Here is a 24678-nt window from a genome sequence, read left to right as displayed (position 1 = left end):
TCTGAAGGGAGCAAGCTTCCAGCCCTTGTTGACCTTGGACAAATAACTGGCTCCCATTTACTCTCCACGCTCCCATTTATACAGCTGGGTAAGAACACTACCTATTTCATAGTCTTGCTCTGAGGAATAGTCAGAGATCATGCATATAAAATACCCAGCACATAGGAAAGCCACCAATAAATAGAGTTTTTTTTTTTCATTTTTTTTTACAAGTCATAAAGTCATAACTAAAAGGAATCATCACAGGGAGAGTGTGTAAAAATATTTTTCTGGCTTACAGTAACAATTCAAAGATTAAAAACTGTTTATACCCTTAAATTATCTTTCCTAAGTCACTTCTCTAGATCTCCATTTTCCTGGCCTGATTCCTGCTTCTATGTTAAGGTGGTCTTGAGATGAGAATTAAATTACAAAGTGTACAGAAAATTCCTTATATATTGGGGCCCCTGAATGGTTCAGTCTGTTAAGCACCAGCTCTTGATTTTGGCTCAGGTCATGATCTCAAGGTCCTGGGATCAAGCCCTGTCTCTGGCTCCAGCCTCCATGCTCAACAGGAAGTCTGTTTGAGAATTCTTTCTCTCCTTCTCCCCTTGCCCCTCCCCTTGCTTGTGCACTCTCTCTCTCTAAAATAAATAAATAAATCTTAAAAAAATGAAATTCCTGATATATTATAAATTGAATTCTAAAAATTACTTCTTGAACACCTATTTTGTGCAAGGCACCAGAGCTAGGTAAGGTGAAATAAACAACAGTAACAACGAAACAAAAATAAAACCTGGGGCCAATCCTTAAAAAGAAAGTTTAAAGATTTAAGACATTCTCATTATTTAAAACCTCATAAATCCTCAGTTGGGGATCCCTGGGTGGTTCAGCGGTTCAGCACCTGCCTTTGGCCCAGGGCGTGATCCTGGAGCCCCAGAATCGAGTCCTGTGTCAGGCTCCCAGCATGCAGCCTGCTTCTCCCTCTGCCTGTGTCTCTGCCTCTCTCTCTCTCTCTCTCTCTCTATCGTGAATAAATAAATAAATAAAAATAAAACTTCATAGTAAAAACAAAAAACAAAACCCTGTAACATTTGGTTATTTTTTGGTGAAAAAATATTTTAAATGAGCTTCGTGTCACATTGCTAAGCAATAAAATGCATATGACATTACTAAATAACTGGAATCATTTTGGAAAACAACATCCAGGCTTTGTTACTCAGCAGTTACTCATTGAGAGTCTCACATCCACTGGGGTAGGGCTGAGGAGATTCAAATGTTAACTTTAACACAGTTGGGAAGTTAATTATTGCTCTTTTCATAAGGTTTATCAAAATTTAACTGAATTTCCTTAAGGCACTGAACCACCTTGTGACCTCATGGTCTGAATGGGCAGAGAAATCATAGCACAGAACCAAAGGGAAGACTGGCCCCACCTCCTTCTGCTCCACCCTGGCTTGACAACCAGAAGGAAGCTGGACAGGACTCATGAGTAGGTTTTCACTTGGCTTCTGGAGGCTGACCAGCTCTGGTGCATGGCCCTGCCCTACTGCTACTCTAGCTGCCCCTCTCTGCTTCTGAGTCTCAGTTTCTCCATCTATAAAATGAGGGTCATAGCAGCTCCTTAAAGGGTTAACTGGGAGGCTAAAAGAGATGGCCCACAAAATACCCTCAGCGCAAAGCACAGCACACGGTAAGGATCCATCAAATATTTACGGTGATCGTGATGACTTAGTTGTTATCTCTTCACTAGTCATATGCCATATATGCCCTCTTTGGGAACTAGGAGGTTGATATTAAGGTTGCTTAAGTCAAACAATGCTATTTTAGAAAGGGAGGAAGGTAGGGAAGAGAGCTACGGGATGAAGACCCAGTTCCTGCCCCCATGGAACTCCCAGGCCAGGGACAGCACATGAAGATTGACAGGGACACAGACAGCCTGAGATGGAACTGGATCTGAACAAATGCCACAAACACTTCCACCTCAATGGCTCCAACGGCTGATGACATACAGGGAACAAAAAGTAGAGGCCGATGGCAGCTCCCCTGGCTGTCTTTGTTCCAGGCAGATTTAAGATCTGCATGAATCAGGTAAGTTCAGAGAGTTAATGAAGTCTTCAGACAGGGATTCTGTAGGAGAGAAAAAGCAATGTACTGGGAACAGAGGAAGAAGGATAAACAAGCACAGTGTGTGTGTGTTGTGCGGTGGGAGAGCGGGTAAAACATAAAAACAAAAACAGCCATAAAACCAATGAATGTTCTAATAATAAAGAACAATGAATTTCCAGCAAATGGGTGGGGAAGGAGCTAGGGGGGAAACTGTCTTATAAGAATGAAAACTCACAAATGTTCAATTGTTCTCAGGGTCCTCAACTTGCTCGCTTTAAAAACAAGAGTCCCTAGATACAGGGATCTTGCCCCCAAACCCATTTCTCTGTACACGGAGTGAGCTTTGGGGAAAAAAACAAATGGCATGTCCCGGATCTAGTGACACTCCATACTCAGTACAAGCAGGGAATATGTGCAAAAGGCAGTGGTGGAAGAGATTTTGCTGAGACTCCTTTTAGCTGGCCAGGACGTTTATAAACGATGTTTCCCTGAGAGTGGTTTATGGAACATTAGTCCCAGAACGTATTTCCAAAGACAAATAATGTAAGTTTGCAAAATATTACATAAAGCATTTACATCTGGGACTTTGTCCATGCTCATTAGCATTTTAAGAACTCCAAGAAGTCTTTCAGGAAAGAAACCAGTGTACGTTTGTTTAAACACATAATTAGGGGCTCTTGGCTGGTTTACAGGGCAGGTGGTAGGAACTGACCCAGTCCTAGAAAGATAATGAGATGGAGAGAAGTATACTGGGGGGCTTTCCTTCTGAGGGTGGGGAGGAAAAGGAGATGCCACTGGAAGAAAAACACTTCAGAAGCTTCTGGTAGAGTTCAAGAAGCTGAGATGGGCTGTGGGTCAAGGTGGTGGGAGGCATGTCTGAAGGTCATCCCACCATCTCCCAGAGAGTGGGTGCCTCCAGCCAAGTGGGGAGTCAAATTTGCTGACTCAGGCACTATACCCAAAGGCCCTGCTTCCCCTCTCTCATTCAACAACTTGCATCCCACTCAACTAAAACAGTAACAAAGGGCTACCATCATAATAACACTGGCTGAAGTTTGATGAGTGGGTTCCTGGGTGGCAGGTGCTCTCTAAGCACTTACGTGTGGATTAACTAGATAACTCCTCAGAGCAACCCAATATGGTGGAGGCTTTTATGTCCATTTCAAATTGAGGCACACCTGAAGTAACTTGAGAAAATCTTTAAGGAATATCTATTTGAGGTAGTGTAATATGCTGAACATATCCAGGCCTGCATTTCACTAAGAGACTGTTTGGTCTTGCTATTAACATTCTGCAATATACTCTTCTGGAAATGCTGGTTTTGATCCATTCCATCTCTTAGCAGTAAGGGGAGGTTGGCCTTTCTGGCAGTGCGGTGCCAGTTGCCCACAGCCGGCCACCCTGCACTACCTGCAGCCTGCTTTCCATGGCCACCTCTCAGGCCCCCTTGTGACACTTCCGAGAAGAAATAAAATGTGAGCCACACGTGGAAGTTAAAAATTTCCAGTAGCACCTTTTAAAAACACCAAGAGGAACAGATGAAATTAATTTTAATAAAAGTTTCTGTTTAACCCAATATATCTAGAATACTATCATTTCAACACATGGCACTAGCCCCATTTCGAAGGCTCAGGAGCCACCTGGGATTGCTGGCCACCACCTAGGACAGTTCATTCTAGGTGTTTCCAGAGTGAATACTGGATCCAACACACTTATTCCAGGTAAGTATGGGCTTGGGACTCAGAGGGACCTGTGCTGAAATCCCAGTTGCTCCTTCATTCCATCTGAGTGACTTCAGGCAAGTCATTTAAGTTCTTTCTGCCTCAATTTCCTCATCTGTGAAATGGGGATAATGATAGTTTCTCCCTGATAGGGTGGTGGGGAGGATGAAAGGACTTCATACACGAAAAGTCAGGAAACAGGGCTGGGGCAAAACCCTCTAGGGGCATTGGCTGCAGTGCCCTCGTGACCCAGGCTGAGCACCCCTTCAGGCTGCTGAAATCAAGAGGCCCCAAGGCTTGCTGCTGTGCTGACACTTCACTGCAGCTGTAGGTGGCCCCAGGCTCAATGTGGTGCCTGTGGGAGGTCCGAGGTATCACTCCCCTATCAGAGATTAAAGAGCAGTTGGCGCTGGAGCTCTTTAAAAAGCCTCCTAAGCAACTCCTAGGGAGCCTATCTCCCACATTCCTTTGATACGTGTCTCCTAGCTTACATGGCCACTGAGGACTAGTTTACAAACCACTGCCTGCAGTACAGGTCCTTTCCCGTCCTCGGGTCCATGCCTCAGCCACCATGGAAATGACAGGTCACAGGGATATATTATAATCTGATTATATATTGGAACCCCCTGGGAATGCTCCCCAGCCACAGGCCACCTTCCTGCAGCACCCTGGCCCAGCCCAGATATTTTGTTGCTTTAATTTCAGCTACTGCTGTGAGGACTTTAATCCCCTAAATGAATGAAAAGCCTGATATCTTTCTCTATGGCATTGAAATAGCTTCTTAAAAGGATCTCACTAGTATATTCTTTTTAAGTACTGTACTGTATTTATTGATATATAAGTTTATATAGTCTGTTTGCAAGATGAACCATCTATCAGTATCTACATCAATATTGTTTTTTTTTAAATATATTTTTTTATAGCAGCAATGTCCACAATAGCCAAACTGTGGAAGGAGTCTTGATGTCCATTGACAGATGAATGGATATTACTCAGCCATTAGAAAGGACAAATATCCACCATTCACTAGTTTATTCTTAATTATCTTTACACACAAAAGAAATCTGGTGGTACTTCCCAATCTCATATGAGTTGTACTTTGAGACATCATCACTGCTTCCATGGATGGCCTTTCCTTGATTTGCAGCTTGGAAAGAACACAGGCCTGGGAAGTAAGAGGCCTGCATTCAGAGCCCACTTTTTTCATTCGCCCTAGCACAAGATGATGAGCCATGATCCTCTGATCCATAAGAAGAAGAATTAGAAAAGAAATTCTCTCTAAAGTTCTTTCCAGGATTAGAAATTTGTGAGTGCTTATTTTTTATCAGATAAAAGGAAATAATGCTGGCAAATGAAGTCCTAAGATTCACAATGGGTCAAACCCACCACAGTCTCCTTTCTAGGTCACTGTCACTCTTAAAGAGGGTATCAAAGAAATAACCAAACATTGGGCAGGGTGGGAGGGTAAAAGGAGACAGAACACTCCACAACAGAGAGGGACCCACAGGAAAGACATCTGTGGCAGCTGCTGTTCAGTAACGTGAAGGGAGGTGTATGGTGTGCACCTCGGTTATTCACTGCTGAAATGAATAATAGTTGCTAAAAACCATTCCCATTCTCTCTAATCTAACTTGTTACAGTGGAATAGAATGAAATATGAGAATTTGGAAATTGGCTTAAAAGAAAAAAAAACAGAGCATAACCAGTCACCTTTAGAAAAGCCATATATTGCCCCCAAAGCATAGAAGAGGAACTTGGGACTCATGGGGTCATGTGTCCCATTCCACTTCCCGCAGGAGTATGTGGTCATACAGGGCTGAATCTCACACTACTGTCTATGTCTACCTCTTATACCCTCAGGCTTTCTCTCCCTGCGCACACGCATGTGCAAAAGAACAGTTACTCTTACATATCTGGGGCTTCCTCTCTAACTCTTTTCACCCATGAACCAACAAAGTACATTCCCACTATAAACTGCACTAGCTTGAAATTAAAAATTGTCTTTCTAGATACTAATCAGAAACAGAACAGCAGCAACATCCCTTTTCTTTTGGCACAGAAAATGGCTTTGAATAACAAGTTCAAATTCAGCCTCTCTTAGCCCACCTCTCTGCACCTGTCTTGGACAAATTCATTCTGCAATCCCTGATGTTTTCCTGTGACACCATCCCGTGACAGCATGACAGCCATGGTGCACGAAATATGTGTAATAAATGAGGGAAGCCATGTATGAAATAAGTGTGTGCAAATTAACAGAATGAAAAGACAAGCCACAGACTTGGAGGAAACAGTTGCAAACTACATATCTGATAAAGGGCTTGTATCCAGAATATATAAAGTACTCTCAAACTTCAATAATAAGAAAATAAACATTCCAATTTTTTTAATGGGTAATAGATTTGCTCAGACACTTCACCCAAGATACATGGATAGCAAATAAAGCATATGAAGAGATATTCACATCATTAGTCATTAGCGAAATGCAAATTAGATAGCATCACACACCTGTTAGAATGGCTAAACTTAAAAAACAAAAACATACAAAATACTAGCAATACCAGGAGGAACTGGCACTTTTATACCCTGCTGACAGGACTACAAAATGGTACAGCCACTTTGAAAAGTAAATGGGCAATTTCTTATAAAATTAAACATAACATTTACCACATAAACTAGCAATCTCACTTATTGGTATTTACTCAGTTAACAAACAAACAAACTTATGTTCATTCCAAAATCTGTATGCAAATGTTTATAGTGGCTTCACTTGTAGCTGCCAAAAAATTGTTCCTCGACTGGAGAATGAATAAACAGAGTGTTGTCTACCCATACAATGGAGCACTACTCAGCAATAAAAAAAAAAAAGACAGATTCCTGACAAAGGCAACAAAATGGATAATTCTTAAATGCTCTAGACTTCGTGATTCTATTTATATGGACTTCTGGAAAAGCCCAAACCAGAGAGAATAAAAACAGGTGGTTGGGGCAGCCTGGGTGGCTCAGTGGTTTAGCGCCGCCTTCAGTCCAGGGCCTGATCCTGGAGAACCAGGATCAAGTCCCACAACGCACTCCCTGCATGGAGCCTGCTTCTCCGCCTCTCTCTCTCTCTCTCTCTCTCTCTCTGTGTCTCTCATGAATAAATGAATAAAATCTTAAAAAAACAAAACAAAACAGGTGGTTGACTACCAAAGACACCAGGAATGGTTCTCAATCTTAGTTGTGATGATAGTTACATGACTATAAGCATATACCAAAACTTACAGAGCTGTGTATCAGAAAGCATGAGTGCTTGCTGCATATAAATTATACCTTGTAGAAAAATGGAAAGAAAATGCTAGAAAATATTAATGGAAAGTTAATAGATTTATAAAGAAATAAATAAGTAAGTAAAATCATTGCAGAAAAATTCTGAGGCCAAGCATTTTCAACACCTGGCTCTGATTCTAATGTCCAGGGATCAATAAACATGGAAGCATTTAACCAACATTTGCCCCTGGCTTGAAGGCGCACCTTCTCAAAGTCCACCACCCACATACACACAAAGCATCATATCTTGTATGCCCTTAAGCTCCTTTTTGTGACCTTCAAAATGCTTCATACTTATTGATTTTCAGTTGTACAGAATGCCTATGCAGAAAGATCTGGTTCAGGGACACCAGATCTGGCTCAGTGGTTGAGCGTATGCCTTTGGCTCGGGTCATGATTCTGGGGTCCTAGAATCAAGTCCTGCATCAGGTTCCTCATAGGGAGGCTGCTTTTCCCTCTGCCTATGTCTCTGACTCTCTCTGTGTGTCTCTCATGAATAAATAAATGAAATCTTTTTTTTTTTTTTTAAGAAAGAAGTCTAGTTTATACATAAACAGACTTGGGTCACCCATAAATGGCTCCCATAATGATTCTATTGTAAAGAACCTACCTTGGGCAGATACAAAGTTAGAAAATTTATATCACAGTGGCATGATAAAATAGCCCTTAATTAAACAAGTGGATTATTCCCTTGTATGAAGAGAACCAAGAGGTTCAACAATGCCCTACTTCAAAAAGATGGCTCCCTCAGGTGACAAATCCTATGAACCGCAAATATCCCTGCCTCTGTTGAGTCTGCACACCTGACCAAATTCCCTCAGGCCCTGACCAAACACTTCTGCAGTCTCTTACATCCCTTCTTTAGAGGGGATGGGTATCATAACTGGTTTCAGGGGCTTACTGCAAAGATAAACAAATTGGCAAGCATTATATGACCCTTTTTCCTCAACAGACAACAGGTTTCTGACACAAAATGATAGAGACAACCATAATTGATGACAGCTGATGCAGAAAAGCCCTGGTTTGGGGTGCAAGGCAATAAGCCCTCTTACTGTCTCTGGATCCAGAAGCTTACCAAACAGTGCTCGAGGGAGGAGGAGGCAGGAAAGCACATCATACATCCAGGGGTCCTAACTCCAGGTCCAAATCTAACTTGCCACTTTACAAGTCCCAACTTCAGACTGACTCTCATGGGCTTCAAAGCACAGGTGAGTGAAATCCAGGAATAAGGCAGTCTTAGCAAATACTGTACACTGACAATCTTTCTATTGGTAGGAGAGAGAAAGAGAGAAAAAGAAGGAGAAAGAGAGAGAGCAAGAAAAGAAAAGAAAAGAAAAGAAAAGAAAAGAAAAGAAAAGAAAAGAAAAGAAAAGGAAAAAGAAAATAAAAGAAAAAGAAAAAGAAAAGAAAAGAAAAGGAAAGGAAAGGAAAGGAAAGGAAAGGAAAGAAAAGAAAAGAAAAGAAAAGAAAAGAAAAGAAAAGAAAAGAAAAGAAAAGAAAAAAGAAAAGAAAAAAAGACAGAGGGATATCAATCAAGGTACTCAGATAAAATGTCAAAATACAACCTAACCGTGCTGTCCTTTTGTGCTCAATGAAATTATTCTGATTAAGTGGCTCATTCCTGGTGGCTTTGTTCTTGATACCTGCTCTGGGTTTAGGGCTGATGCTGTCCCTCCAAACGGCTGAAAATGTGACCTAACCTTATAATGATAAAGATGAATGGGTGAGTAAAAGAAGTGGAGAGGGAGAAAAATGACAGTGGGGAGCAAACCTAAATGGGAAGGAAAACAGCAATGACACTGGCAACCAAGTGAAAAGTTACTTGAGAGACAGAATAGTCAACTGCAATGTGCAGGTGTGGAATATGTTTAGATCACAAGCTACATAAATGACCTTTAAGAAGGCTTTGCAGGGACAGCTTGGATATTTTTTTTTTTTAAGATTTTACTTATTTATTCATGAGAGACACAGAGAGAGGCAGAGACACAGGCAGAGACACAGGCAGAGGGAGAAGCAGGCTCCATGCAAGGAAGCCCGACGTGGGACTCAATCCCTGGTCTCCAGGATCACGCCCTGGGCTGAAGGCGGTGCTAAACAGCTGAGCCACCCGGACTGCCCAAGCTTGGATGATTTTAACATATGTACTGTGTAGGTTATATGGGGGCAATTATCGCTGGTTTTGCTCAGCATGGTATATTTACATTACAGTCACATAAGAAAATACCCTCATTTTTCAGAGATGTATTCGGGAGTCTTTAGACAGGACATGTCATGATACCTGGGTTTATTTTAAAATACTCCAGCAAAAAAGGCAAAAATAGAAAGCAAACGTGGAAAAGTCTTTGCTATCATTAAGTGTAGATGGTGTCTTTATGGTGGTTCATTTTACTGTTGCCTCTACTTACATCCATGTGCCTCAAGATGTTATTAGCATGCTTTTTTGAAGACATGATGAAAGATGTTAAACAAATAAATAAGCACAAATATAAGAAGAAAAAAAAACAGTTCCTGTATCAGAAGTTTCTTTTCTACTAACCTTTATTTTGCTGGAGTATTACACTATTAATGCTGCTGTTTTAGAAAAGCAATATATATATATATGTATATATATATTTTTTGTAAATGCCACAAAGAAGGCAAAGCTAAGGAAACAGGCTCAAGAATTTAATTATTCAAGACAGGAATCTTCTAGGAGTTACTTATATTGACTATCTATTAGATACAGTCACCAAAGACAATAAAAAAAGAGAAAAAAAAAGATATAAAGACTGAGGGACAACAAGGGGTCAGAGAAAGGAAATGAAGCCAAAACAATAAACCCCAAGTCGGGGAAACTATCTTTAAAGATTCAAATCTTGGGACACCTGGGTGGCTCAGGGGTTGAGCCTCTGCCTTCGGCTCAGGCCATGATCTGAAGGTTTAGGGATGGAGTCCCACATCAGGCACTTCACAGGGAGCCTGCTTCTCCCTCTACCCATGTCTCTGCCTCTCTCTGCCTCTCTCATTAATAAATAAATAAAATCTAAAAATAAAATAAAATAATAAAATAAAATAAATAAAAGAAAAGGAAAGGAAAGGAAAGAAAAGAAAAGAAAGAAAAGAAAAGAAAGAAAAGAAAAGAAAAGAAAAGAAAAGAAAAGAAAAGAAAGGAAAAGAAAAAAAAAAAAAGATTCAAATCAGCCCTGGGTGTGAGAGCCAGTTCTCTCCCTTACACACTGTGGATGTGTTCATTCACCTCTCCAAATTCAGCTTTCTTATTTGTAAATGGGAATAGTTGGCGCATCCTCCAATTATTTGAGCTGTTGCAGGGGTCAACAAAATAACCCACCATGGGCTTTCACGCTGCCCCAGCACATGGCTCCTTAAATGTTGCCTGTTCTTGTGTCCACAGGCTGAACAGCTAAGGAAAGGATAGGAAGATGCAGAATGGGTATGGGTAGGAAGGGGTAGGCAGGCTGGCTTCTCATAGAAGTAACTCATTAGCCAACAACCACTGACCTGCTCAAGCCCAGGCAGGACTGTGAGGGTGGCCAAAGCTTCTGTCATAGCCTGGAACCCTCCAGCTGTCCCAGAATTGTTTACTTACAGCTCCCCACTTAGAGGTCTGTCCTTCATTCTGTCTCTCACTCCATTTGGGCCCATCTATCCCGGCCACTAATCTAATCAGCTAATCTATGCTAAACTATTAATGGGATCCCAGAGGTTAATGTGTAACAAGTATACTCTCCAAAAGAGGCAAGCTGGAAGCTAAACTCTCAGTGAGTCATTAGAGTCTTGGTGGGAATTCCGGACATCAGGCAGGCATTCTCCAATCCAATGAAATTGTAGGCAAGCATTTTAAAAATCCTGCCAGGGAAAGTAATTCATATCTGACTGTAAACGAATCAACAATGCACAGGGAAAAAAAAAAAAAAAAACCCTCTACATAGACCAGGACAAAAGGGTTATGGACATTGGTATGTTTTTGAGGTTTGTGTCCTCAGGCAAGCCTAGGTGATGGACTGCTCTGCAGATGGCAAAATGCAGGGAGGAGGTCAGGATTAAAATATACAATCCATGTACATCACTTGGAACAGTGCCTGCCACATAATACGTACTCAACAAATGTGAGTAATTGCTGGTATCATCTAGGGACTCAAATGAAAGTCAAAGATACTCTGAAAACTCAAGTGAAAAGGGATTTTCTAAATGGAGGCTTCCATTTGTATTTTCAATGGAGTGAGGCCCACAGGGTGGCACACTGGAGTTAGAGCTGGGTTCAAGTGTCAGGCCCACTTCCTACTAGCTGTGTGACTTTGAACAAGTTGTTCAGCCTCTCACAGCTACAATTTTCTCAAATGTAAATAAAGGATAATAATATCCACTCTATAGTAGGTAGATATTAAGAAGTGACTATAAATGAAGATGCATGGAAAGTGTGTTGCACAGTGATCCCAAATGCACATAAGATCCTAATAAAGTTGTATTTAGTTATCACCTTGTATTTTCCAACCTTTATGATTGTACCCTTGGGAGTCCAACCAACAAGTGAGAGTACATTCTAGTTCAGAGGTTCCAGTTCCTAATGGAGACTAAACCACGGTACTCCCAGGGTCAGTCCAATAGGCACAGGGCAATTTAGCAGGGTTGTGATAGAGCCTCAGTGTTGATCAGCCTCAGTATCCCAAAGAAGCAGATACAAGGCAGGATTTTTATCTATCTGGTTATGGAGACTGTCTCATTCAAAGAAAAAAAAAAATCATGGGATCATGGCTTGGCTGTTGGTCCTCAGTCACAAATGCCATGGGGCTTACAAAATAATTGCATGCCAGTACCTCCATTTCTTTTTAAGTGGATTTTCTGATTGTGAAACTATTATAAAATTGTGGCAAAAATATAAGAATATAAATAAAAAGATAAATGTTGCCTATGTTCCTGCCATCCAGAAATAATCCCTTTTTAATATTTCTATATATATTGCTTCATATTTTTTCTTTATATACATGTGTCCCACTATACACTGGTATCATATCTGGTCATGATCCCCAGAGCCCTGGGACTGAGCCCCACGTTGGGCTCCCTGCTCAGTGGGAAGCCACTTCTCCCTCTCCCTCTGCCTCTCCTGTTTGCTTATGCTCCCACTCTCTCTTTCTCTCTCTCAAATAAATAAATAATATCTTTAAAAAAATGAGATCATACTATACATACTTGTTTATCACTTGCTTGCTCACTATATATATGAAACATGTCAGTATTAACATAAATCTGTATGATCATTTTTGATGGCTACATAGGACTCCATCAAACGTATCCCTCATAAATTATTGGTGTATCCTCCTACTGAAGGACACTTGGGTTGTTTCCAGCCTTTTGATATAATAAACAACACCATACTGAATATTCTCACACAGACACCTTTACACAATCGTCCAATTATTTCCTTAGAAGTGGCATCGATAGGTCAACAAGTATATAATTCTTAAATGCCTTAAAAAAAAAAACAAACCAGCAGGCCTTGCTGAGATGAGAGGGCAAGAGAGGCATTCTAGTAATGGAAAAACACTGCCTTTTAGGCCCAGACAAACAAAACAGCCTCCTGTTGTCCTTTCCCCCCTGTGCCTTTCTCTCTCTCACCTACCAGGAAGCACGTCTATCTCACTGATAAGAACAACTAAATGCTCCTGTGCAAAATTCAGGGTCAGAGAGTGTCTGTGAGACAGAACTCGGGGTTTCATCTGGAAATGCAATGTGAAGGATTGGCAGGAAGTGGCTTATAAAAGCAATAAACTGCTGAAGGGCTCCCCCACCCCCACCCAGCCTGCCACTCGGCCCCCTGGTGTGTGGGGCACGCAGGCAGGCAGGCAGGCAGGCAGCTCAGTGAACTCTACCCACTTGTGTAGGGGACACAGCAGTAACAAGGGCATGTCACAGGAAAGAGAAGATGCCCCACACCCCATCCTGAATCCTGAGGAACTCACAAACAGGATGAAAATCACAAATAAATGCAGATACACTCAATTGGCTCAAATGTACACACACAGTCATAACCAATGATGACAAAACAGAGACAATGTAGGAAGGGCAGCCACTGGGCTAAGAGAAACTTGCGAGGAATGAATTTTTAAAATGCTGCATTACGCAGAGAGAGAATAAACAAAGAGAAGGGGCTCTCAGCCCCACCATTTGCTGGCAGACTGACCTTGGGCAAGTCCCATAAGCCCTTTATGACCTGGTTACGAAGATCTAAGCTCAGCACAGGAACCTGATTAGCTTTGGGTTTTTGGCATTTTGAATTTTCCTTTCCTTGCTGTGTTGTTTCAATTTCTATTTTCATGACTCTCCTTTTTAATCTCCCATTCAGTGATTGTCTACCATCTGCTAAACACTGTCCTGGGAGCTTTCATTATTTCACACTCATTTAGCCCTAACTACACCCTTGAAAGGTATGTGTTATTCTTACTTTATGCTCCAAATGTGCTTGAGGTGACCCAGCTGACTGGAATAAAGACGGTTCCTGGTTTTATCCTCATGGCACAGAGGAGTCAGGATATATGCTATGGCTGAATGCACACACGGATGAATAAATTAAGTTGTTGACTCCCTTCTAAACGCATGCTATTTTCACTATATAAGACTCCTTATGCACATGTCATCTTAATATGAGTTATCTCAGAATCTGTTTTGATAATCAGACATACATCAAGAATTAGAAATGAGCAAGACTCACAATCCATCTGTAGGTAACAGCGTAAAGCCATAGTGCCTAGCGCTGGGCAGGATCCCATTATCCAGCAATTAAAGGGTTATATACACCCAACTCAGCAGGGGACTTCCAGGGGCCAGCTCTGAGGTTAGGGCAATCTTAAATTCCAATGGGTTCCTAATGAATATAGAGGTGATCACTCCTAGAAATAAGTAACTTAACATCCCAGGACTATAGTATGCTCATCTGTACAGAATTAGGCCGTTGGCCTAGAGCTAACTACCAGTTTCCTCCAGAAAACCTTCTGTCATCCTATAAGAAGTAGAGAGCAGGGATGAAGAATGCCAAGTCCAGGGCAAAGCACGCAGCAAGCCATGGAGAGTGGTTATTGCCTTAAATCCCACATTAGCAGGGACTCTCACATTTAGCTGAACTTCTGGGTCACGTGGAGCACTCAGTGAACCCACGATTCTTGTTCCTTCTCACTGGCCTGAGAGAGAGGGTGTGTGTGTGTGTGTGTGTGTGTGTGTGTGCATTTGTATGAAGCTCCCAGGATACTTCTAAAGTTTACCCTTGCTACCAACAACTGCTCTGGTGGAAATCTCTGAAGCTGAATGGATTAGTATTTGTAGAAGACATGTTCTGCTCTGGTCAGAGGGACTTCTCCCACCGCCCACCTACTTTCACTCCCTGTGCGCAAGCTACCTGGTTTTGGATGTTTCCGTGACCTGCTGGTCCATCCCTGTAATGGCTGCTGGTCAATTGTGCCATATTCCAAAGTTCTTTCCAACTGTTCTGAGCCTCCTGCATCTGTATTCAAACAAGGGGTGCAGAAGCAGCTGGAAGAGAGAAACCAGAGTGGCAGGAGTCCAGCAGCAACCTTTGGAAGAGCCAATCAAGACTGCTGGGCTCCTGCTTCATCACATGGGATGAAGGAAGGGCCGCCATACTGGTCACTGGCAAGACACACTGAAGGAAAACTGAAAGTTGGCACCAGTGATTTCAAAGGTGGCACATAAAGGCCCCAATACCAAGAAGGACATGAACCCAAATAACTTCTTTGAAAAATTATGGCATCTTCTGTTGTCCTCCACCTTCACCTTTTCAGAGTCCCTCTTCTTTGTATTTTTAATAGGACTTGACAATGGCTCATCCTCTAGCCCAGAAAATCAAATGTCCATTGACTTATGTCATTAATTTTTTTAAGGACTTTTTGAAGGAGAGTACTAAGACTTCTCTCTCTCTGTCACATGCAACACACACACACACACACACACACAGCACACCTGCATAGAGAAAAATAGATCATGGAAGAAGAGGGCCATGAGCTGTCATTATGGAGTAGTTGAGAGGTCTGTGGCAAGGGGCTTCATCTCTGCTCCCCTGCCACATGCAATGGGGGTAGGAGTGGTACCCACCTCACCAGGTTATGGTAAGGATTCAGTGAAGTCATGCAGGTGAAGTGCTTTGCACATTGCCAATATAGAATAGGACCTTAATAACTGGCAGTTGTTGTTTTTTTAAGTTGGTTTGCTGCCATTTTATGACAGAGGAATGTCACAAAGTGCTGTTGTTTAATAAACTGATCAATGAACATACTAGTTGAATATATATTAATATATATTCAACTGAATATATATTCAACTGAATATACATTAATAAGGTAGAAAGAGAGCCATGACATTTTTCCCTTCTATCACATGCTATATACAGGTTTGTCCACATACACAAAATAAGCATTTGCTAATTCAGATTTGGGAAGTCAGGAAGGAAAGGACAATGTTCTTACTAGCACAGTCCAAAAAATGTGATACATGTCTTGCTATTGCACTTACTGGTAGCTGGCAGGCTTGGCGCTGTGCAAGCTGCTGGGACTACTGTTTCTGAGTACACTGCTCCCTCAGGGCCCCTATCTCACCCCCTAGCTCATTAGTGAGTCTAACTAACATCCTATTTCAGTTGTATTCCATTTTGCCCTGGTAAGCGGAATACAGCACTAGATGGGCTACAATGCTACACCATTATGACTTGGCTATTCCAGGTTATAAGCAGTCAATGTTACCTTTTATTATTTAGAAATAATTCCAGGAGGAAAGAGGATACCGCAGTCTGTCAGAGCAGAAGAACCTGATACTGATATAAGACTGATATAAGATAAAACAAGTGATCACTTGGGAAGCATTTTAGGAAACCCTCTGCTGGTCTGGAATTCTGGTCTTATTTGGAAGATGCCAGAAAGAACCTGGGAAGTTATTTAATTTGGAGAAGGAACTTTTAAAAATAAAGAATCAGGAGGACAATTTTAGAAACAGAAAGTTCAGAAATTTTTTTAAAAAGGTATTTTAACAAACATCCTAAAGCAGGATGTTTGGAGGGACAATTTCTAGTGACAAGCCATCATCAGAGAGAAAGTAACCAGGCTTGAAAGACGGTGGAAGGTTGCCTCAAGGCTGTAGACTGAGAAACATCCACAAGCATGAGCTTTCCGAGGTGCCCAGAATGACACAGCCCTGACAATAGCCAGACATGTCAGCACAAAGCCTCAAGGAACGTGTCCAGCAGGGAAGGAAAGCCAGGGGTGGGCAAAGACGCATTTGCCTGAAACGTGATTGCGCAGTCCCCACTTCATGTCCTCTATTTCCTGAAGCCCTAGAACAACAGCTAAAACTGAAGTTGACAGGAAAAACTCCAATGAACATACAAGTTTTCTGAGTTCCATTTACAAGGCCTTTTCACTTTTTTATAACCCTACATGATGAGAAAAAAAAATCCCAAATAAGTAGAAAATATCAAGACACTCAGGGAATACAAGCCATTGCTGATTGAGGATATGGCTATGATAACCTGAAGACATTACTAGAGCTGAATCCTAAAAATCAGCAACTTCACCAAGAGGTAGCTTTGCCCACAGTGAGCGTGGAGCGAGAGGAGTGCATACTGGGGCTTTATTGGTTATTAGCTGTGCAACCTTGGACCAGCTACTAAACCTCTCTGTGCTTTCCACATCTGTGCGATTGGGAATACCTATGTCGCTTGAAGACTGAGTAAGAGACCACATAAATGGTAGCACTTTGCAGCTTGTGAAACAGGTACATCTCTGTAGTACTGCCACCGCCCCATCTCACAGAGCTGGGGACTTGGCTTGAGCAGGAAGTAAATACCTGGGGTGTCACATGCACGCCTTCCTGCTGAGGGCTCTCTGTGTAGGGTGCTGTGCCGATAGACAATGTGTGGTTTGTTCTGTTCCTCTTCATCTTCTTGTTCATCGATGGACAGCAGTGGTTCAATAAAGTAATCCCCATCGTGGGACCGGAATGTTCCCAGCTACAAATGAAGAGAGATGAGAGGTCGATTTGATAGAACTTGACCACAGGGAGGGGGGAAAAATGGAACATTGCCAAGTAGGCATTGGGAGGCATTTCTCCCAATCCTTTCCCCATGAGGGCTGCCAAAACTGAACTCACTGCCCACATATTCAGAGAAGTGGTTTATTTTCAATCTCCAGGTCAGTACCTTCTTGATTTGACTGTAGTTTATTGTACCTGCTATGCAAATCTGTCTCTGGGAAATCCTTCCCTGGTGCCCAAATTCTAATCATACTTTCATAGGCTGTGGCAAGAGAGTCTTTCTGTGTGTTAAGGTAGCCTGGAAATGTGGTGTGACCTGCAGAGGGAAAAACGTGAGCTCCAGAGGGAAAAGCTGACCCATGGGAGCCTTATCATCACTAATTCAAATTCAGAAAGCATATACTGACTCCAGGCACCCCAGGTGATGTCACCTGTGACACTGGCACAAGAGTCTCTCCACACCCCTTCCCTTTGCAGTATCCAGGAGTGAAGCGGTACAAGGCTTGGAATGGGGGCTGCCTTGCGTTCCAGTCTTAGCCCCAGCCATTTATCCACCCATGTTGGGCAAATTCCTTAACTACTCTGAGTTTTGGCTTCCTTGTTTGTTAACTGGGGATAAAAGTACTTCTTGTAAAGGCTTCTTGTGCAGACTAAATGAGATAATGGGTGGAAAATGCTTAGCAAAGTGACATTTAGTAAAGGATTAGAACACCTTAGTGCCTTTTTTGTGTTGCTGTGTTTGCCTCTAACTACCAGGATAGGATGTGTTAAAACACCTTGAAACCCATAAGGCCTTCTCCCCTTCCCACATCCCCACAAGTTAGGCAAATAGTAAACGATGCTTCAAGGTGGAACCACCCAAACCACACATCTAAGAGCACTAAAAAGTTGCCCATTCCATCAGTGGGCAGTCTTTAAAAGAAGAAATCAAGCTCCTGGGGGGGGGGGGGGGGGGAAGCAGAGTGCTTCTACCCTCCCCAAGACACAATGGAAATAACCGGCCTTGAATGCCAGTAATACTACTATCAGCAACACTTAGGAGTTTGTAGAAATTCAAATAATCCCACTCCACCCTAAATTTGATGGACTGAATCAAAATCTCTGGGGGTAGGGCCCAGGAGTTGGAATTTTAATGAGCACTCCAAGGTATTCTTATGCACGATAAAGTTTGGGAAGTACTAGGCTGGGGTTTCCAAACCTAACTAAACTTCAAAATTGCCTGGGGACTTTAAAACATAATGAGATCTATGGCATTACCCCATAGATCTCATTGTGTTTTAAAGATATCTCCATATCCGCAGATCTGGAATTTTCAATGATGAGGTCTAGAATCTATATTTTTAAAATAGACTTCCACGTAATTCATGAGCCCCTGGCTTAAAGAGAAGACAGTTCTGGTGTAGTTAGACTAACCAGAGCTGGTTTCCAGAGAAGTGGTTTAAGGCGTTCTCACACAGGCACCTCTCTCTGTTTTAAGTATACAACTCTGGTCTTCTCTGAGCACAGAACAAAAGTTCACTACAACATGTGAAATCTACCAGGGATAGGCCATAAATACTGGGAAAGAACCTGGGAGCTCATCTGGTGGTGACCTGGCACCTTTAATTGGTAAAAGGGGAAAGTAAGGCCCAGAGGGAAGAAGTGACTTGTCCAAATTCCCTCTTCAGTGATACAGAATCAGTTGAATAGTGCCAATACTGAATCTAGAACTCAGATTTCCTGACTTTAGTCCGGTATTTTTTTAAAAAAAAAGAACTTCAAAAATCTCTTTAGTATTCCTAAAGATTCAGTCTCCTGCCCACAGTTAGGAACATGGGTTGCAAAGACAGAGAGGGAAGCCCAACTCTACCGCTTACTAGCCAGGAGACCTTGAGCAAGCTTCCAACTTTCCAAGCCTCAGTTTCCTTCCTCATCTGTAAAATGGTTTGTTTTGAGGACTGGTCTGTGGTGAGGATTTGGAGGGGGTGAGATAATGCACACATAAAAGTACTCATCACAGCGCAAGCTGTGTGATAGGCGTCCAATAAATGTTATCTGTATATCAGATTCATTTTGTTGTCGATTCACAGAAGACATGTTTGATGTTTGATGAATGTTTGATCAAAGAGTCATCCTTTCTTGATTCAAGTGACCATCAGTTCAAACATAGGTACTAAGTACCTACAATACACAAGGCTTCAAGGTAGGAGGGAAATGCACTGATGCCGACCCTGCTGCCAAGGGGAGGGATAGATCTCATGTACCAAGAACTACAATCAAAGGGAGAGCATGCAAAGCATCGTAAGAAAGATACAGACAAGTGTCTGTGAAGGTGGAGAGGGAGAAATGAGAGCAGTCTAAAGGACAAGGTTTCCTGGGAAAGAAACTATATAAGTTACACTTTTTTTTTTAAAGATTTTATTTGACAGAGAGAGAGAGAGAGAGAGAGAGAGCATACAAGCAGAGAGAGCAGCAGGCAAAGGGAAGAGGGAGAAGCAGGCTCCTTGATGAGCAGAGCCTGATTGGGGGGGAGGGGGGGCTTGATCCCAGGGCCCTGAGATCATGACCTGAACGGAAAGCAGCCATTTCCTGACTGAGCCACCCAGGTGACCCTGTAAATTACACTTTAGAAGAGGAGTAGGATTAGAGCCTGTGATGCTGAGGGAGATGACCAAGTAAACGCAAAGGCCCAAAAGCAATGAGGTAGGACTGGGATAGGAGGGAAGTTCAGAGAAAAGAGCAAGAGCAGATCGATACACAGGACTGGTGGAGGGAAAGCCTGAGAGAAGAGCTTGGCGTGTGGATGCAAGGTGTGACAAGGCATCATTATGAATGACTGAACTGTCAGATGAAGAAGCCTGCAGTTGTTCAAGAAGCAGTGAGGCGCTGTAGAGTGAGTGAACAGAGGAGTAGTGGGATCTTGCACCTACCCATCCTTAATCTGTTCCCGGTGTGTGGCATGGATTAGAGCAGAAAGACTGGAGGAGGAGAAGCCAGTTGGAAATATTTCTTAGACAACGGTACTAAATGATGGACAAGCAGAGAAGTAAAGAGGTCTAGAATCGGGGTAGGGCTTGTTCAGACCAGGTGAGAGACACATCAAAGATGGAATTCGGGGAAAATGATCACTGATTGGTGGGGTGAGTAGGGGGGCCAGGGGTACATTGGCATTGTTAGGTCCACTGTAAAGAGTGAAAGATTTTCTGGGTGGGCCACTAGGAACATCATGACGCTCCTGGTATAGAAATGGTAATGGGAAGTCTGGGGAGGAAAGATAAATTCCAGAAGGAAGACAAAGGGATGAGGGGTTTGGGGCTAGATTAAGCGTTGAAGATTAGAAACGCCCACTGCATTTATCTTTGTATTCTGGACCTTTCCCTCCCTAAAGAGGCGGATTGCAAATGAAATGCAATATAAAGGGAGTTATCACGGTCGGTCGATACAATCATTTCTGAAATCCTGGCCCTCGGTTCCCTAAGAGAGCTGCCACTTGAAGATCCACGTGTGAGTTACCACCTCAAATTGCCAATTGAAATTAAGGTCCTGGGCAAGGAAGTATTTATATAACTGCTGCGGCCACTCAGCGGGGTGTGGAGGCGGGCAGGGAGGAGGAGTAAAGGTTGTTTACAAACTTTACTACGTACCGCACTGTCTCTGCCCCATCCGTAAAGTTCTGGAATTGGGGTTCTGGAATCTTCGGATCTAAGGGCCCTCTGATGACCTGGGTTCCAGTGTCTGACTTATGCCCACCCTGCTCATAACCTCTTGAGGAATGAAAGGATTCCTGCGCTTTGGCCCTAGGTCTTGGGGCAGCGATGACTCACGGCAGCACCCCCTTACCCCCCCGTGCGTCAAACTGCCGTCTCCGCCCACCCCCAAACAAGCTCCACCAGCAGCCGCAGCTCCGGGCGCTTTGCTGGGGGCTGGAGGGGCTCATCCCCATTCCCGTACCCCAGCAGGCTAAAACCTTCCCCATCCCAGGCTTCAGGCTTGTCTCGCTCCCCACCCGACCCTTCCGAAGAGCGGTGGAGAAGGATGCGACAGCCGGGCCCGGGACACTGGATCCAGCAACGACAGCGCGCGCGGAAGGGGCAGCCGAGCGCCCCGGGGTAAGTATCCGTGCTCCCCCTTAGGCAGGGGGGCGCGGGAATGTGGGTCCTCGGGGCAAGGAGTAGACGCATCTCCGGGGCGCAGTGCGCACGGCGCGGTGCGCTGGGGGAACCTGACCCGGGAAAGCTTCTGCGTCACACGCGCGTGGCAGGCACGCACATCGTTTGGGAAAGTGAAGGACCACTTTTGCACCGGCCAGAACTTCAGATCAGGTCTTCAAATGTCGTGGGGGGCGTGGGGGGGCGGGGATAAAAGCGGATGCCATGTGGGACCACCTGGAGAGCGAGCGGGGAAATGGGGCGGTCAGGAGTGGGGGGGGGGGGTGTCGAGGTACCGGCTCGGAAAACCTGCCAAGTGCGTATTTCGCGGGGCAGGGAGGCGGCCAGTGCGCGCCTCCTCGCCCTCCCTCTCCGGGAAAACGTGTGCGCTGGGCTCTGTTTGGCGATTCTCTCAGATAACCCAGAAGGACGGAAACCTCGTCTGGGCAGCTCCTCCAGGCTCTCTCCCACGATCTGTGTTTCTTGGGGCCACCCCGCCAGCAGGGTGCAGAGTCGGACTGCGCCACACCCCCACTCCCAGTTTCCACCCTAATTCAAAGCGTCCGGGGGAGGCTCCGCCCTCCTCCCCGCCCCCGGGGCCCTCGGCCCACCCTTCCGTTCCTGGGACGGACCTGTTCCCCGTCACTCCAGTCCAGCCTCAGGGTTCCTGGCGCGTGAAAAAAGGCCCAAAGAAATCGCCGGGACTCTAGATTACGCACCGCCCTCCACGACACACAGAAGGAACTCCCCACACCCGAGGCTGGGGATCCTCAGCCCACACCCCTGACTCCAGACTCGCCAATAAGGAGTCGGGTCCTCCCTGCGCTCAGCGGCTCCGCTCCCGGGCAGCAGGGTTTGCTGCAAGGAGGGACAAGCCTCCGAGTTTGGAAACCGACTTGCCAGCCGCCTGCTAGCCTGGGGCAAAGCGCAGCGGAGCCGAGTTCGGGCTCCAGAAAGCTCGGAGACTTGCGGAACCCGGGGAGTGGGGGGCGGATGCGTGCGCTCCTCGCCGGTGTAAGCACGCGCGCGGGGCTTGTCACCCAAGCCTCAGGATGCAAACCAGTTTCTAGCGGATATTTAAAGCCAGAGTGGAAACTCGGCGCAGTGAGGGTCTTAGGCTAGAGAGCAATCAGTTAAGCCTTCCAGAGACGGGTGAAGAGGCGGGCGGGGAGGGGTGGGGAGAGAGGGCGCGCACCGACACCGACACCGACGCCGACGCCGACTCACCATTCCCGAGCAGAGGCTGATGACCGCTGTGTGCTCAGACTTGGTATTGACATGGCCTTTGTAGAAGCAGTGCTTGAGTTCCGCTTCCTCCTCGGAATAAAACTTCGTCTGATTCTCCCCGGGCGTCCCGAGGAGAGTGACAGTGAACATGGGAGCGATAAATCCGGCGTGGGCGGAGAGATTAAATAGAAATTGCTGGCCGAAGGCAGAGAGGCGGTAATGCTCCTGGGAAGAGGTAGAGGAGGAACCGAAGGCAGGCCAGGGGTCAGAGGCAGAGTTAATGCTCCGTCGCCTTCTTTTGAAGTGCACGTTCGTGTAAAAGGGCTCTCCGAGAGCGTTCACTCGGATGGGAGACGCGATTTCGTATTCGCTCAGGGTCTCTAATAATTTCACTGCAGGGGAAAAAGCGGGGACACATGAACCAATAATTCCACTCTCCGCAAACCCGTTTTCTGCAAGTTTTAATTTAAAATGAAGGGGGCTGGGCAGCCCGGGTGGCTCAGCGGTTTAGCACAGCCTTTGGCCCAGGACGTGATCCTGGAGACCCTGGATCGAGTCCCACATCGGGCTCCCTGCATGGAGCCTGCTTCTCCCTCTGCCTGTGTCTCTGCCTCTCTGTCTCTCTCTGTATCTCTCATGAATAAATAAATAAAATCTTAAAATTAAAAAAAAATAAAATAAAATGAAGGGGGCTTTGTCCCGGGTTGTTTTTCTGGCTTTGCCCATTTGAGTCCACGCCTTCACCCTAAGCCCATGAATAAATATTCGCAGAGCACCTACTATGTGCCAGGAAAGGAAAGGCCAGGAACTGTGCCAGACTCTGAGCACACACCATTAGCAATCAGACAATAAGTCAGAAAATAACATAATTTCAGATCCTGACAAATGCCCCGAATAAAATAAAACATGCCACTATCTGCTACGCCCCCCCATCCCCCACCCCCACCCCCGTTACTAAGTAACTCTAGTTTGGGGCATGGAGGTGGGCAGTGGAGGGGAGAGCAAACTAGGAGCCGAGGGGTGGGGGGGCTGCTGCTGGAGGAGACGAAGTTTGTTCTCCAGCGGCTCTCTCTAGAAATTGGCTGGGAATGACCCAGAGAAGGGAGCGGCTGCAAAGCCGGAGATAATTCTTTCTAGGAAAAGGAGGGAGAGAGCGCGGGAGGCCTCCGCCGCGGGGTGCCCGCTGCCGGGCGCTGAGGCTGGGGAGGCGGCGGCTGGCGCGGAGGGGTTGCGGTGGCCGGAGCCTCGTTACCTTGCCTCGGGTGCAGCCTGTCCTTGCGCACGGCCGCCGCGGCGTCTGGGCTCCCCATCTCGGCCAGGTCCCGCACCAGGAACGTTAGCAGTGTGGCCCAGGATACAAACTGCATGGTGCTCCCCACCCCTCCCCCGTGGCTCCCACCCCCCTCCCTCCTGCCCGGCTTGGCTGCGGCGGCGACGCGAGGCAGCGGCCGCGGGGAGCGCGCGGAACCCGGCGCCCGCCGCCAACTTTTGACTTTAGGAGTCGCTGAGGTCTCGCCGCGAGGGTCCCGTCTGCGCTCGGCTGAGCAACGCCGCCGCCTGCCGAGAGCTGAGCCGCTCGGGCCGCAGGAGGAGCCGGAGGAGGACTGGGGCTCGGCTGCTCGGCCGCATAATGTCCAGGGAGCCCGCGGGAGAAGGCGCGGAACGTGCGCTCCGAGGCGCGCCGGGCGCCCTGTGCTGGCGGGGATAGCGGAGCGGCTTCTTGAATGGGGGGCTAGGGGGGCGGAGGCGGGGGGGCCGCGGGTCCTCCGCCGCTCAAATACCCCGGGTGCCCGCCTCTGGGAGGAGAGGGGAGGAGAAAGCGGAGCGAGCGGGGACCGCCTCCTTGCAGACCGAGTCCCCTCCTCGGCGGCCCGTGCGAGCCCCGCAGCCGGCCTCGGAGCCAGGGGAGCTCGGGGAGCTCGGGGAGCTCGCTCGGGGAGCTCGGGGAGCTCGGGGCCGGCCGCTCGCGCTCCCCGCCACCCCGAGGAGCTCGCCTCTGCAGAGGTCCCCTGCCCTGCGGAGGGAAAGCGTAGAAAGTTCTCTCGCGCTCCCGGCGCTCTCAGTTTCCGTCTCTCGCCTCCCAGGAGCCCCTCCCTCTGCCCTTTCTCGCTGCAGCCGCTCTCTCTTGGCCTCCTCGCCCCGGCCTCCCCGTGCCGCCCCGCCTCGGCACCCCGTTCTCC

General features: G+C 45.7%; 1 protein-coding gene across 4 annotated transcripts in view; it reads right to left on the bottom strand.

Moving 5' to 3' along the window:
• ADAMTS9 (ADAM metallopeptidase with thrombospondin type 1 motif 9) overlaps positions 1-23888 on the bottom strand; it is a 159419-nt gene extending 135531 nt beyond the window's left edge. For all 4 annotated transcript variants that reach the window (XM_038565917.1, XM_038565920.1, XM_038565919.1 and 1 more), the window contains exons 1-3: positions 23751-23888; positions 22499-22890; positions 16959-17121 (exon numbers count right to left, since the gene is read on the bottom strand). In XM_038565917.1, coding sequence (XP_038421845.1) covers positions 16959-17121; positions 22499-22890; positions 23751-23865 — 670 coding nt within the window. In that variant the 5' untranslated portion in view covers positions 23866-23888. The remainder of the gene's footprint in view (positions 1-16958; positions 17122-22498; positions 22891-23750) is intronic.
• Positions 23889-24678: the final 790 nt, after the last annotated feature.

This window comes from Canis lupus, chromosome 20 (assembly GCF_011100685.1).
Source record: "Canis lupus familiaris isolate Mischka breed German Shepherd chromosome 20, alternate assembly UU_Cfam_GSD_1.0, whole genome shotgun sequence".
Lineage (NCBI taxonomy): Eukaryota > Metazoa > Chordata > Mammalia > Carnivora > Canidae > Canis > Canis lupus.
This window is presented reverse-complemented; position numbering and strand designations above follow the sequence as displayed.